General features: G+C 45.7%; 1 protein-coding gene across 1 annotated transcript in view; it reads right to left on the bottom strand.

The window, feature by feature from the left end:
- Positions 1–13554, bottom strand: part of C3 (complement C3) — a 78765-nt gene extending 65211 nt beyond the window's left edge. The window contains 5 exon segments of the mRNA XM_055003293.1: positions 2815–2900; positions 4355–4425; positions 5529–5691; positions 8546–8738; positions 13436–13554. Of these exon segments, the coding sequence (XP_054859268.1) occupies positions 2815–2900; positions 4355–4425; positions 5529–5691; positions 8546–8738; positions 13436–13506 (584 nt within the window). The 5' untranslated portion in view covers positions 13507–13554.
- Positions 13555–13867: the final 313 nt, after the last annotated feature.

The raw sequence follows: 13867 nt of genomic DNA, 5'->3' as shown, positions 1-13867 counted from the left end.
CAATAAAACTGTTAACATAAAAAGATGGAAGGAAAGAGAGGCTGAGAAAATCCACAGCCTTTAAAATCAGAAAACTTAACAAAGATAAACATTTAAGAGGTGTTCTAGTTGAAGATCACAAGCCAAATGTTCCTCTCTATTTTTTTACCCAATTTTATTTATACAAAATGCCTTGAGTGAAAAACTAACAGTAAAAGGAAAAAAAACTGATTAGCTTCTAAGCAAGTCACTCCCTTTCACCATCCAAAGACAGCTGGTTACTTGGCATTATTTTCACGCATTCCCCCCCTGCCCTTTCTTGTTGTGTTTCTTTGCCAAGCGCATATTCCTCAGGAATTTGGGATCAACCCCCTTCAGAGATTCATATCTTTCCTGGGTTTCTTAATGCCATTTCTGGGCCACTTGCGAGACTGTACTATACTTTCTGGCCAATTATAGGATATTTAATTGCCATATTTATAGATAGAACCTTTGGTATCCACATTGTATGCAGGTATGGTTTGGATATTTATGATGTATTCATGATGAAATTATTAATGTATTATTAGCACAACAGCACTTTATTAACACCTATTTATCAGCTTCATTGGGTATTGTTTGATGCATTTAGCGTTCATTCCAGTTAGGTCCTCAGTGGGGTTTCCCCTTTGTAGTTTTAACCTCCAGGTGGTGGCTGGAGATCTCCTGGAATAACCACTGATCTCCAGGCCATAGAGATCAGTGGATCCCCTGGAGAAAACGGCTGCCTTGGAAGGTGGACTCTATGGTATTATACCCTGTTGCGGTCCCTCCCCTCTCCAAACCTTGCTTTCTGCAGGCTCCAGCCCACAAAACTCCAGGAATTTCCCACCTGGCAACCTTATCCCTTAAACCGGCACTTCTGCAGCTGCTTGGGCTACCTCAAATGCTGCTCTCTACAACAGCACAGTTTTTTGCTGCTCTCTGAAGGCCACTGTGGAAAGTAGGTTGTAGGGTCGCTGTCTGGGGGTGGTTTTATGGAAATGCTGTGATTTTATTATAAATTATCTGTTTTATTGTTGTAACCCGCCCTGAGCCCGCTTGCAGGGAGGGCGGGATAAAAGCCAAAGAAAGAAAGAAAGAGGGCCGATGGACCTCCCTCAGGCGGGAATGCCAACACTTCACTGCTAAACCCCCTCTTCTAACTGAGGCCTACACAACAACAGAGCCTCTGAGGAAGACTTTAAGCTGCAGGACGGTTCATAGGTGATGCTTGAATTGTTATCTTGGACCAGACCACTGAAGGAATTAAAAGTCAAGCCCAGCTAGGGATCCCATTCCGCTGGTGGGGGCGGGGGATCCTCCACTTCCACCTTTTGCCCCCCCCCCACTTGCCTGGCTGGTGAGGGGGGAGAGGTGCAGGAATAGGCCTCTCGGGCATGCTTCCAGGCTGGTGTGACAACATCACTTCTCAGGAGTGACGTCATTACGCTGCCCCAAGAGTGCTCCCATGCTTCGCATCTGGCTGATTTGGGCCCCAAACAGGCTGAATCGGGACTGTTTGTGGCCCAAATTGGCCTGCGTGCACGCACCCCTGTGCAATGACATCACTCCCCAGAAGTGAGGTCATTGTGCAGGCACTGCTAATAATTGAGGCCTATACAACAGAGCCTCTGAGGAAGACTTTAAGCCAAAGCGCACCCAGGAAGCAGCAAAAAGTAAGCACCAGGTCCCCCCTCCTGCCGGGAGGTTAAGGGGACCTGGCATCCTAAGGGCCCCCAGTAGGGCGGGGGATCCCCTGTTCCCACCACTCACCTGACCGGTGGGGGGAGAAATGTGGGGGAACAGGCCTCCTAGGAGTGCGCCCACACTTTGCAGCGGGCTGATCTGGGCACAAAATGGGCTGCTACGAAGTGTGTGTGTGCTCCTGGGCCTTGAAGAGGACAAGTAAGCTGAGTTCCTGGTCCCACCCTCTCCTGCCAGAAGAGTAAGGGATCTGGCAACCCTAACAGGGGACCCTGTTTTATTGGTAGAGCAGTTAAAAGGACCAGGCGGTAGGTGATATCAAAGACCTCCACCTGAGACACTTGAAAGCTGCTGCCAATCAGAGTAGACAACGCTGACCTTCTGGACCAACTGGACTGACACAGGAGAAGGCACCTTCACATGGTTCAAACAGCCCCAGTACGGAACGTGTTGGCAGCATTTTGAACTTGTTGGGGTTTTGCTGTGCATTTTCCAAAAGCAAGCCACATGAGGGCCATGCTAGAATCGCCTGCTTTGGCTGTCACTACAGCATTGCGTTAGCACACAGTTAATGTGTCAGCTTACCAAGGTTTTTAAAGACGTTTAGGTGGCAGACATTTTATTAGGTTTTATTAGGTGGGGGGTATTTTTTGCCAGTGGATGTTTTAATTATGTATTATAAGCTGCCTTGAGCCACGGGGAAAGGCAAGGTATAAATGTTTTAATTTTAAAAAATACAATAAAAATAATACAATACAATAAAATGGTTTTGATTGGTGAGAAATCCCTTTGGCTGTAAATGTTCTATTTGCCTTACCAAACTACCTTATAGGGTTGTTGTGAGGATAAAATAGAAAAAATGAAATCGCCCCCAAGTATTCTTCTCTGAGCTCCTTGAAGAAATAGGAGGATGCAAGAGTGTGTATGATTGCATGTGTGTGAACGCCTATGGATGGGGGAATATTTGCTCAAATGGGAGTTCAGGGTATGTCTAGTTTAATCTGAAACCAGAAATGCAAAACAAAGGGCATCGTACATATTTCTTCCACGGCTGATATTTCAGTTCGGCTTCTGTAAAGATTGCTAAAAGAAATATTCAGAGTAAATTACCTCACAATCTCAGGTATGTTGAACGGCTGGGTGTTTGTTGAAACAGAGGAAATGGAAGCATGGTGGACAATGATGCCCTCTGGTGTCTGCAAAAAGAAGATTAACGTCATCACGGAAGGGGTGAACAGGGCTTGCAAATATATTGTATACAGCACTCAGCATGCTTATAGAAAGATGTACCCTAGACAGCCCTCCGAAACTGAGAAAATTGTGTTCCTGTTAGCAGACAGGGACAGTCGAGTATCCTTTAGAGTTTCACAATTTGCCTTAGCAGCCAGGAAATTCAGATCCAAGGCTCCTCCGAATGGGATGTCCTTATGACCGGTAAGATTCCTTGTACAGTTTATTTTAATTTTTCTAATTGTGATGCTGAATGTAACTGTTTTTTCACAAAGTGTTTTTTTTAAAATCTTGTGATGGCCTATAGCTAATGACAATAAATCTACTACTACTACAAGATAGCCCAGGCAAACTTGATCTTGTTAGACCTCAGAAGTTAAGCAGGGTTGGCCTTGGTTAGTAATTGGACAGGAAAGCCCCAAAGAAGACGGGGGTTGCTATGCAGGGGCAGGCAATGATAAACCACATTTGTTAGTCTCTTGGCTTGAAAACCCCAGTAGGGGTCGCCATAAATTGGCTACAACTTGATGGCACTTTCACCACCACCATAGATAAGAGTTCTGCTGCCCTATGTCAACACGGGATGGATCAGCAAATGATCAGAAGTGCAGATTCATTTCACAACCAAAAAGAAAAGGCCACAATGCAGAGAGAGGTCATAATTGGAAGTTTTGTGAACCTCAATGCAGGCAAGCCTGACAGGTGGACTCGCCTTGAGACAGGTCAGACAACTGAAAAGTACTTCTTCATACACAAAACTTACTTAATTTATGGCATTCACTAATATAGTGGTGGTGGAGAGGGCCCTCAAGTCATAGCTGACTTATGGCGACCCCTGATGGGGTTTTCGTGGCAAGAGACTAACAGAGGTGGTTTGCCATTGCCTGCCTCTGCAACCCTGGTCTTTGTTGGAGGTCTCCCATCCAATTACTAACCAAGGCCGACCCTGCTTAGCTTCTGAGATCAGACAAGATCAGGCGCCAATTGTCAGTAGCTTAAAAGGGAATTAGACAAATTCAAGGCAGATGGTCTGGATGGACCCTCCAGGGTCAGGGGCAACGTGGCATGGCATACTAATCGAAGAGGGCAGCTGCCTTCATGACTAGCCTGTGACCATCTGGAAGCATTGAGTGGGCAATACCTTGAAGAAGATGGCTTCTTTTTGTCTGATACCCATCAATGGCCTTTCCCACCCACCCCTTAACTCTCTCATAAGACCTGAAATTCTACCTCATGATTGAAGAAAAAAAATGATACGGCAGATGTTCCCCAAAACAAGTTGCTATGGCCTTCCCCACCCACTCCTCAGCCACTATAAGTGATCCTCCGGATGCTTTCCTGGCACACAAACAGCACACCTAACCTCACAACCCACTTCACACACACTTGCTCTGACAGGCTCTTTCATCACGGCTCTCACCTCAAACTCGACAATCACGTTTTTATTCAAAGGCTCCAGGTGGTAACCCACAGGAAAGACTCGATAGCGCACTGAGAAAGAAAAGAATGTATCACTGGTTTAGGATAATAAAGTTAAGATGGGGGCCTTCTGGAGCCCTAAGTGTCAAACTACACAATGCTGCACTCAGATCCCCAGACATTTTCTCTAATACTCATAAAGCAGCCATGACAGGGGAAATTGGATCAGCGCCATGGTGTGGGAGGCTGAACGCTTTTGTCACACACACTTCATGTGTACTTAACACCATTTCCCCATTTCTTCTAAATTGAAGAAAATCTTAAAGCTGTACTTGAGTCCAATGGCTCCTTAGAGACCAACAAGATTTTTCAAGGGTGTAAGTTTTCAAGAGTCAGAACTCCCTTCTTCAGATACTGGAATACAGCCTGTGTCTGAAGAAGGGAGCTTTGACTCACAAAAGCTTATACCTTTGAAAAATCTTGTTGGTCTTTAAGGGGCCGCTGGACTCAAATCCTGCTGGTCTACTGCAAACCAACCTGGCTACCTACCTGAAAGAAAATGTTATCATGGATCTCCCATCAAATGTGTAGTTTGGCCCTGATATACACTCCCCACATGGGAAAATCGATTAATGCTTTTCAAGGACTGAGATCACAGGATGGAAAGGACAGATACGGGGACAGATACTTATTCATTAAAAATACATGTAAAAGCAAAGGCTACATCTCCTCCCACACAATAAACTGTTAGTACACCTGTCAGGAAGGGAAGTCAAGCAGGCTGTGGCAAAGCCAGGTGAATGGATGTAGAGGAAACTGTTGCTTCCACAAAAGGCAAGGCCAAACCAAGTAAGATGTCTGTAAGGCTCTGAGGTTCCCCTCTTCCTCTCCATGAAAGATCAAATCTTTAATTTCAGGTAAATGTAGCTGTGACATTCCCTCACTACAGATTATGCCCCCCCCCCAAACCTGAAAAAAGGCAATCATCCATTCATATATATAACAAATATAACAACAACAAATATAAACAGAATTCCCTCTTTCAAACATTTTTTTGACTCCCTCAACAAATGACTCTTTCAACCCCACTGGCAAGAGAGGCATCAAAACAACTGGCACAGGAGGGGATCCACTGGAGTGCCTGCTAGAGAATCTGGTTCAGTAGAAGGATATACCTGAACTTCCAGGAGTGTAGATAGTCTTATCTGTTTGTAGGAAGATGTAACCACTTTGGAAGGACACCAGAACCACCTTCTCAAGCTGGAACTGGGCACACCTGGCTTGGACAACCACGTATTGGTTGAGCTTGGAATCTTTCTTCATGTCTTTGGCAGGAACCTGTAGAGGGAGATCAAGAGAAACTTAGCTGGGTCTTAGCAAAATCACCTAAACACCAGAGCATTCCCTGGTGACATCACTTCTGGGCTCACAGAGAGTGATGTGAGCCCCCCATTTCCCATCATTTTTTCAACTAGCAGTGAACGCACCCACGAGGAACGGTGCTCAGAACAGCCACAGGTGGCAGGCCGAAGAGGCCTGAGTGAGGGTGGAAATACATGTTACTAAGTGCTGAGGGACGCTCAAGTGAACCTCATTTCATGTGTCTCCCTTCCAACTTTCCATGCTCGCACAGTCATACTTCAGTTTGCTACGCATGAATACATTTATGCTTTCAATATCAGTTCCTCCTGAACTGCTAAAAGTATCCCAGTTTCCCTCCCTCCCACATCCATTCATTGAAATGCAGATCTTGACATTTTCACGCAGCTTAAAGCAATGTAAATTGGTGAGTCAAGGGAGCCTACAGTACTTGTTCTCACAGTGAAAACAGAGCTGAATTGGCGCTTTGCCCTCCAGACTCACTCGCAGATGCAATCACACAAAGAGAGCTCCTGTGAAAGCGGCATGCACGTACGTCAAGTAAGAACAGCCTGCATGTGAGTTGAGGACCACACACAAAACCCTGCACTTGAGCATCCCCAGAAAATTCACAATGTGTATTTCCACTCTGAGTATCAGCACCCTAGGTTGAACAGCCTTACAAACAATACATAGGCCATTTCCACATACATTGAATAATGCACTTTCAATGCACTTTAGCAATCCTTTAGAAGTGGATTTTGTGTTTCACACATGAAAACCCACTTCCAAATTATCATTAAAGAGCATTGAAACTGCATTATTCAACGTGTGTGGAAGCAGCCATAATTTGAACAGTATAAGCACGGAAAACACACACTGGCTAAGACGAGTTGAGGAATGCCGTGTGCTCTTCAAGTTTAATTCAGAGAAAACAACTTCTACCCTACCATACACTGGAAACTGCCTGTGATATCACATATCAATTCCCCTCTGAAGTTTCTTTTAAGATGCTCAAGATGTTGTTTAAAAACACACACCGAATTAACTTTTAAATGCATTCATGTGCAAGGATTACTTGAAACGTGTTTTTTTTTTTTAAAGGTGGACCTCTTGCTTGAAGAATGGAGTTAGGGCTTTTTTCTGATTTGAAAAAAGTCAGTAAGTTCATTTGTTGATGAATGGAAACCCTTCATAGACTATTTTTATGAAATAGATAACAATGATTTCTGGATTTCTGGATTAAGGGATTTTGACAGAAAAAAAGAGCTGTTAATCATTATTTAGAGAAAATGTAGATTTGACATGATACAAATATTTGTATTGGAGAAAATTGGAAACTTTTTTAGTTTAGATTGCTTTTGTTTTTTTCTGTATTATATATCTTTTTGTATGTTGATTAGTTGTTTTTGTTTTTGTTTTATTAGTATATGTGTAATTGTAGCTTTTTAAAGTTTGTTTTTAATTATATTAAACTTTTAATTAAAAAAAGAATGGAGGTATGGCAAACTTAAACACTAAATCAATATTCGATTCACAAACAAGGACATCTATCCTTAAACATAAAAGGCAAACCATATTGTCGACAACGTACATTTTATCCTGGTGCACCTGCACAGGAGCACCAGGATAAAAAGTGCATCGCAGCCAATATGGCCTCCAGAAGGCACTGCGGCAGCAGGACGGCCAGGTGAGCCGGCCCACTACTCTGGAGGATGCCGTGGCAGTGGGAAGGCCAGGTGAGCTGGTCCGCCCCACAGGAGGTTGGCACTGTGGTGGGACAGCCAGGCAAGCCGGCCTGTCCCTCCACAGGCCATGCCGTTTTCTAGTGCCCATTTTTTAAAAAACGGGCTCCGTTGCTAATCATTTATAATGTGATGACAGGGGAGAAAAACCATAACAACCACAGTTTTAAGTATACATGTGTATTCACCTGCATTTGTGCAATGTCTGTTTGCCCCCTAACGGGCCAGGCCTCATCTTTTTATCAGGTCCCAAGGAAACACAGCAAAACCAAGCATGGCTTGGAAAACATCTGAGGTAGGAAACGAAGCACCTGCATTCTTTAGGGCAAGCTTGCATCTGTCCTCTTCCTATTAAGACTAGCTTCTGCTAGGCTGGAAATATTAGGTTTCTAAACCCAAAATACACACAAACTCACTACCTACTACTAGTAGAAAAGAGCAAGAGCCCAGTAGCACCTGTAAGGCTAACCAAATTTGTGGCAGGGTATGAGCTTTCGTGAGTCACAGCTCACTTCTTCACTACTTACTAGTATTAGCCAGCAGAGAGCAGCAGTTGCAGATCCGGGCATGAAGATGCTCAGATCTGCTTCTGAGTAATGAGGTAACTACTAAATTGGATCTTCCTCTAATATCCTAGCTGTGATCTGGTTGTGGCTCCTCCGCCTGCCTTACCATCACTCCTGTCTTACAGCAAGGATTTAAATTGAGACAGTCTTGAACTTGATCTTGATTCCCCTTCTGACAAGCTTCTTGCTGAGAGGGAATGTTCATAAACTACCCAGGAGTTACCGCTTGTCTTCTGTGCAAAGCTTTCAGGTGTGCATTTCATGTACGTAGCCCAGCCATGCAATCACTAAAATGCTTGTAATTGCTTGGGGCTGCTTGGGGCCCACAGACATTGCTTTCCGGTAGAAGAAACTGGCTTGTTTGCAAAACTGAGTATTCGGGAGTTTGTTTTTTCATCATTCAGCTACATTTTGAGTTTCTGATAGCTGGGCTTGACTATACTGGTGCTTTGCTTGTCTGTTTCTGATTAATTTTTGCATGTTAATGATGCACCCATTTACAACCATTTACCACATACCCACCTTTATGGTCGGTGTCACCATCATGCCATTATCTGGCTGCAGGGAGGCTTGGACTAAGTACAAGGCCTTCTTCTTCTGTGGGAAGTCGTAGACGGTGATGGTCACTTCTGTTTGAACATTGAGTCCATGTGCCTCTACGACAATCTTCTCTTCGCTCTCCACCCTCAGAATGTTGGGAGTGATCAGGCTGTAGCTGTGGAGAAAGATTGTGTGTGTGGAGTTTGTGGTCATGAAATCTCGGCCTGTAGAACGCAACTCCTCCTGACTCTTGTTTTGGAAAAGTCAAGAAAGAAATGGCTTGAGGAGAGATCATTCTTAAGGTCGCTCATAGCCATCCCAAACACAGAGCAAGAAAGGTCAAGGGTTCAGATGGTGACATGGGCTGTTTCCCCACGTCTTAAAAATAGTGCCCTGTTCATGGAATGCTATTGGTGGCTTTTTCATGTGATTTCTGATACCACTGTTTCCCAAACAGAGGCAGGCAGTTACGATTCCATTCTCGTGGTGCCAGGGCACTTACCTCGTGCTTGACATGAGGGGGCGTTTTTTGTGTGCACCCCAGGGCTCACACAGTGACATCACTTCTGGAAGTGACATCACCGTGCCAGCCACATGAGTGCTCCCATGCTCCGCATGGGGCCAATCCGGCCCATTTGGGGCCCCAATCAGCCCCAAACAAAGCGTGCGCATGCAACGCACATTCCTGATGTGCCTGCTGGTGGCGGGAAACCTCTGGGAGGTGCCAGCAATTGGCAGACAAGAGGGCAAATCCCCAGGAGTTTGCCTGCCACCGGAACTCTAGGTGGCACGATGATATCACACCATCCCGGGAGTGCACTTGGGAGACCTATTTCCCCACCCTTCCCTCTGCCATCCAGGTTAATGGTGGGGAGGGTGGAGGGTGGAAACAGAGGATCCCCCACCCCCACCAGGGGACCTGGGAGGCTGGAACATGCAGCAAAATGGTGCACATGTGCCCCACAGGGCTTCCAGAGATGTCACTTACAGTTCAAATAAGAAGCAATGAAGTATCAGTGGGGCTGATTCTTGAGGAATAGGCCCAAAATTTGAAGAATAGGCCCAAAATTGCTTTAGGCTGATCCTGCACTGGGCAGGGGGTTGGACTAGATGGTCTGTATGGCCCCTTCCAACTCTATGATTCTATGAAAATATAGCATCTTTGTGATATTGTGGAGAGTTTGGGGAGGTGAGGGACCTCAGAGGGGTGTAATGCCCTACAGTCTGCCCTCTGAAGCCGTTCCGGGGGAACTGATCCCTCTAGGCTGGAGATCAGTTGTAATTCTGGGAGCTCTCCAGCCCCCACCTGGAGACTAGCAACCCTATGTAGCAAGGAACAGTTTCCAGTAAGCAAAAGGTAGTGAATACACGGGAACATCTAGATAAATGCTGAACCACAGCCTGCCCAAAGGTTCATGTTTCTTCCTCATATTCCCAATTATGTTTGATAAATACTATGTAAGACCCATAGGTCAGAGGAGTAACGAACGAACGAACGAACGAACGAACGAACGAACGAACAAGAAAGAAAGAAAGAAAGAAAGAAAGAAAGAAAGAAAGAAAGAAAGAAAGAAAGAAAGAAAGAAAGAAAGAAAGAAAGAAAGAAAGAAATCCAGTTTAAAGGCTCCACCACTGCGACAATGTATGCTTGGAAGAGTCCTTAAAAATCTTTTTCCCTCCTCAAATTTTAAGCATAAGTTGCCAATTTGTTCAATGTCTATCTACAATTCACCAAAAGCAGAAATCATTTATTTTTCTTGGTAGCTGCTCTGCTCTGCTCCAGAAAGCTGCATGTTGGGCTGCCAACCACCAGATGTGGCTTGGAGTTCTCCTAGATTCACAACTGATCCCTAGACTACAGAGATCAATTCACCCCAGAAGAAATGGCAGCTTTGGAGAATGGACTATATATGGCACCACATCCCTGCCGAGTTCCTTCTCTCTCCAAATTCCACTGTAGTCAGGAGTCCCCCCACCCCCCAACCACATCTCCAGGAACCCTACACCCAACCCTAATTATTTTCCTAGTCTTTTCAGATTAGTTAGCACGCATTTATTTTGGAGATTTAGCAAAAGTTCATTTCCTTGTAGGCTTGAATTTCACTTTGTGACTACATCTTTGAACCTCAAGCAGTGGCAAAAACCTTGGGCCAGTCATTTTCTGTGCGTCGGATGCTGTCATCAAAGCTCTTAAAACACCTGTCAAGAATCATAGGGTGAATGAGAAAGCAATCTAACTGGTTCTAATCTTTGCCTTGTTATGATTTTGGGATCCAGAAACTCGGCAGCCCAGCCCAGATTAGCTCATACACAAGAATCTGTAGCCGTCTTTAAATTACACTCACCGCACTGCTAAAACTAGGTACTTATGTTCCTCCAACAAGCAGCTCCTCCGAGCTGTTTCACATCTAGAAACTGGCACAGGATGAAGGCTTAAATCCATTTGGGGGGCTGCATACCTGGTAATTGAATACAATCCCCTTCTGGGAGCTCCCAGCCCCTTGTCCGCTTTGACACACAGTTGCAGTGAGCTCCTGTCCAGTGTGGACTGGCAAATTGCTACTGAGGCACCCGGCAGGAGAAGCAGCTGGCAATGCCTGGTTGCACTACCAACGTGCTGCCTTGCTCCATCACATACCCGGCACCCTTTGCTGTGTCCTCAGCTGCTGTGACCACATGGGAAGAGAACAGAAGTTCCTCTCCTTATGCAAGAATTTACCTGAAGCCTGTCAAGTTCCCAAAAAAGCCAGAGCTGTCTATCAAACGCATACCACATAACCTACCCTCAATTTCTGACATATCTGCACCTCTGGGCTGCTTTTAGCCATGGCAGAAGGGGAAAAGACCAGCGCCCTTTCTTTGCCTGTCTGTCTGTCCATCCATCCATCCCTGCCTGCCTGCCCCCCCACCCCAAGAGCAACCCAATGACAATGGGGAAATGGTGCAGGGACGAAAGTTACAGCCACCTTTCTGCAGTGGCGCAGAGTGGTAAGCTGCAGTACTGCAACCCAAGCTCTACTCATGACTACAGATGGGCACGAACAGCAATACGAACTAAAAAAACCCCACGAACAGCCCAATCTGCTGTTCGTGAACAAGCTGTTCGTGGGGCCCCTTCCTAAATGAACAGGTGGTTGTTGCAAGCCTTGTTCGTTGCTGTTCGTTGCTGTTCGTCAAGCCAGATAGTCTGGCACCTGCAATCAATTCCCAGGCAACTCAGGCAGGGATTGTCTGAACTCTGTCTGAACTCCTGCTGTTGCCCTGGAAACCCCAATCTAAGCCCAATTTAGCTTGATAGGCAGGTCTTCCTCCCAAGTGCAGACTGGAGCTCCAAATTTCTTACAAGAGGAAAAGACCGGGGGGAGAGGGGCTCCCAGCTCTGACTTTCAGGGAGAGACAGCTGCTGTTAGAGAGACAGGGTGAGTGCATTGGAACTTGCTTCGTCCCAGACAAACCTCCCCAGATTTCCTGAACCACTGGTTCTGCACCCATTTTTTAGGCTGGAGTTAAGGTATAATATGTAATATCAGGGCTTTTCAGCTGGAACGCGGTGGAACAGAGTTCTGGAACCTCTTGAAAATGGTCACATGGGCTGGTGGCCCCGCCCCCTGATCTCCAGACAGAGGGGTGTTTAGATTGCCCTCCGTGCTGCTTGGCGGCATGGAGGGCAATCTAAACTCCCCTCGGTCTGGAGATCAGGGGGCGGGGCCACCAGCAATGTGACCATTTTCTCCGAGGGCAACCCATTGAGTTCCACCACCTCTTTTCCCAGAAAAAAAGCCCTGCTTATATATCTTTTCACAGGGACAATTGCTACTTATTCCTAATTTCTTTTATTCCTTCTTTTTGCTTTTCTTGTCATTAGCTGTGTGGTTTTCTTCTTCATTTAATTTTCATTAATTGGTTTAAAAATCTATTTAAAAAACAGCTTTAAACAAGTTTTGGGGGTCGGGTCAGGATTCTGACTGTAACTTCCTCTCCTCTTGAATCCAGAGGAGTTAGCCATGTTAGTCTGTAGTTGCAAAATAGTAAAAAAAGTCCAGTAGCACCTTTAAGACTAACCAATTTTATTGTAGTATAAGCTTTCAAGAACCACAGCTCTCTTTGGCAGATGCATGGAGGGTATAAAGAAACTGGCCAGAAACTCTGAACTCAGAAACTAGGAAGAAACTCTGGCCAGTTTCTTCATACCCTCCATGCATCTGATGAAGAGAGCTGTGGTTATCAAAATCGTATGCTACAATAAAGTTGATTAGTCTTAAAGGTGCTACTGGACTCTCCTCTTGTACTATGGCTGGAGAGTTCTCCAGTTTGCCCATACTGAAAAGTAATATTATCCATTCCTACAATGCAAATGGGGCCTCTGCTGCCCTCTGACCCACCTCACTGGACTTCCAGGGGTGGCCATCAGGATGTGACCCTAATGTTGCCAATTCCTGGAGCTTTGAGACTGGAGGCTGGGAAGGTCAGGGTTCGGGGAGGGGAGAGACCTCACCTGGGTATAATGCCACAGGGTTCATCTTCCAAAGCTGCCATTTCCTCCAGGGGAATTGATCTCCATAGTCTGGAGATCAGTTGTAATCCCTGGAGCTCTCCAGGCCCCACCTGGATGTTGGCAACCCTACTCAAGCCCTACTGCCCACTGTCTCCCTTCCACTGCTTCTTTAACCACTGATAATCCAAATTGGTGCACGAAGGGCTGGAGAAATGCTTTACAGCTGAAGCATCCCCAAATCACCCTTACAAATAGCAGAGATCTGAATTCAATGAATCGGAGAACAAAATGGGAAATAGCAGCAGAGTCTTTTTCCTCTTGCCAGAAATGGCTGCCCTACTTTGCGGAGGAAATGACAAAATCCATCTTGTACTTACAGCTGGCTGTGGGAAGAAGCTGGGAAACAAACCACCAGGACAGCCGCCAGACAGAGAGCCAATCCCTCCATGGTGATCTAGAGGGCCAGGAGGTGCCGCTTGCAGAGCTGGGTATTTATCCTGAGAGCCCCCTTTGAAGCCAAGCTCTTGGGCAACCACTCAGCGGTTAATCAGTACACGGGGAGGAGTTTGAGCAACCTGGGAATTCCAGAGGAAACAAGCAAAGCCATCAAAATTATTTGTTTGTCTTTTTGCTAAGCAAGAACCAGAATTAGGAAACAGTCAAATCGACTTCTGTGATTCCTCTGCCAGTCAGAAGGGCTAAGTCTGCATCTGTACCACTTGCTGGGGGAGTGACTGGCTGCCAATAATCGTGTTCAGAGAGAGTGTGGCATGGGATCATTTTAGTAGGACTGAGAGCCAAGCTACAAG

This window comes from Eublepharis macularius, chromosome 19 (assembly GCF_028583425.1).
Source record: "Eublepharis macularius isolate TG4126 chromosome 19, MPM_Emac_v1.0, whole genome shotgun sequence".
NCBI lineage: Eukaryota > Metazoa > Chordata > Lepidosauria > Squamata > Eublepharidae > Eublepharis > Eublepharis macularius.
Note: the sequence above shows the minus strand (reverse complement) of the source record. Positions and strands in the feature narration are given on the sequence as shown.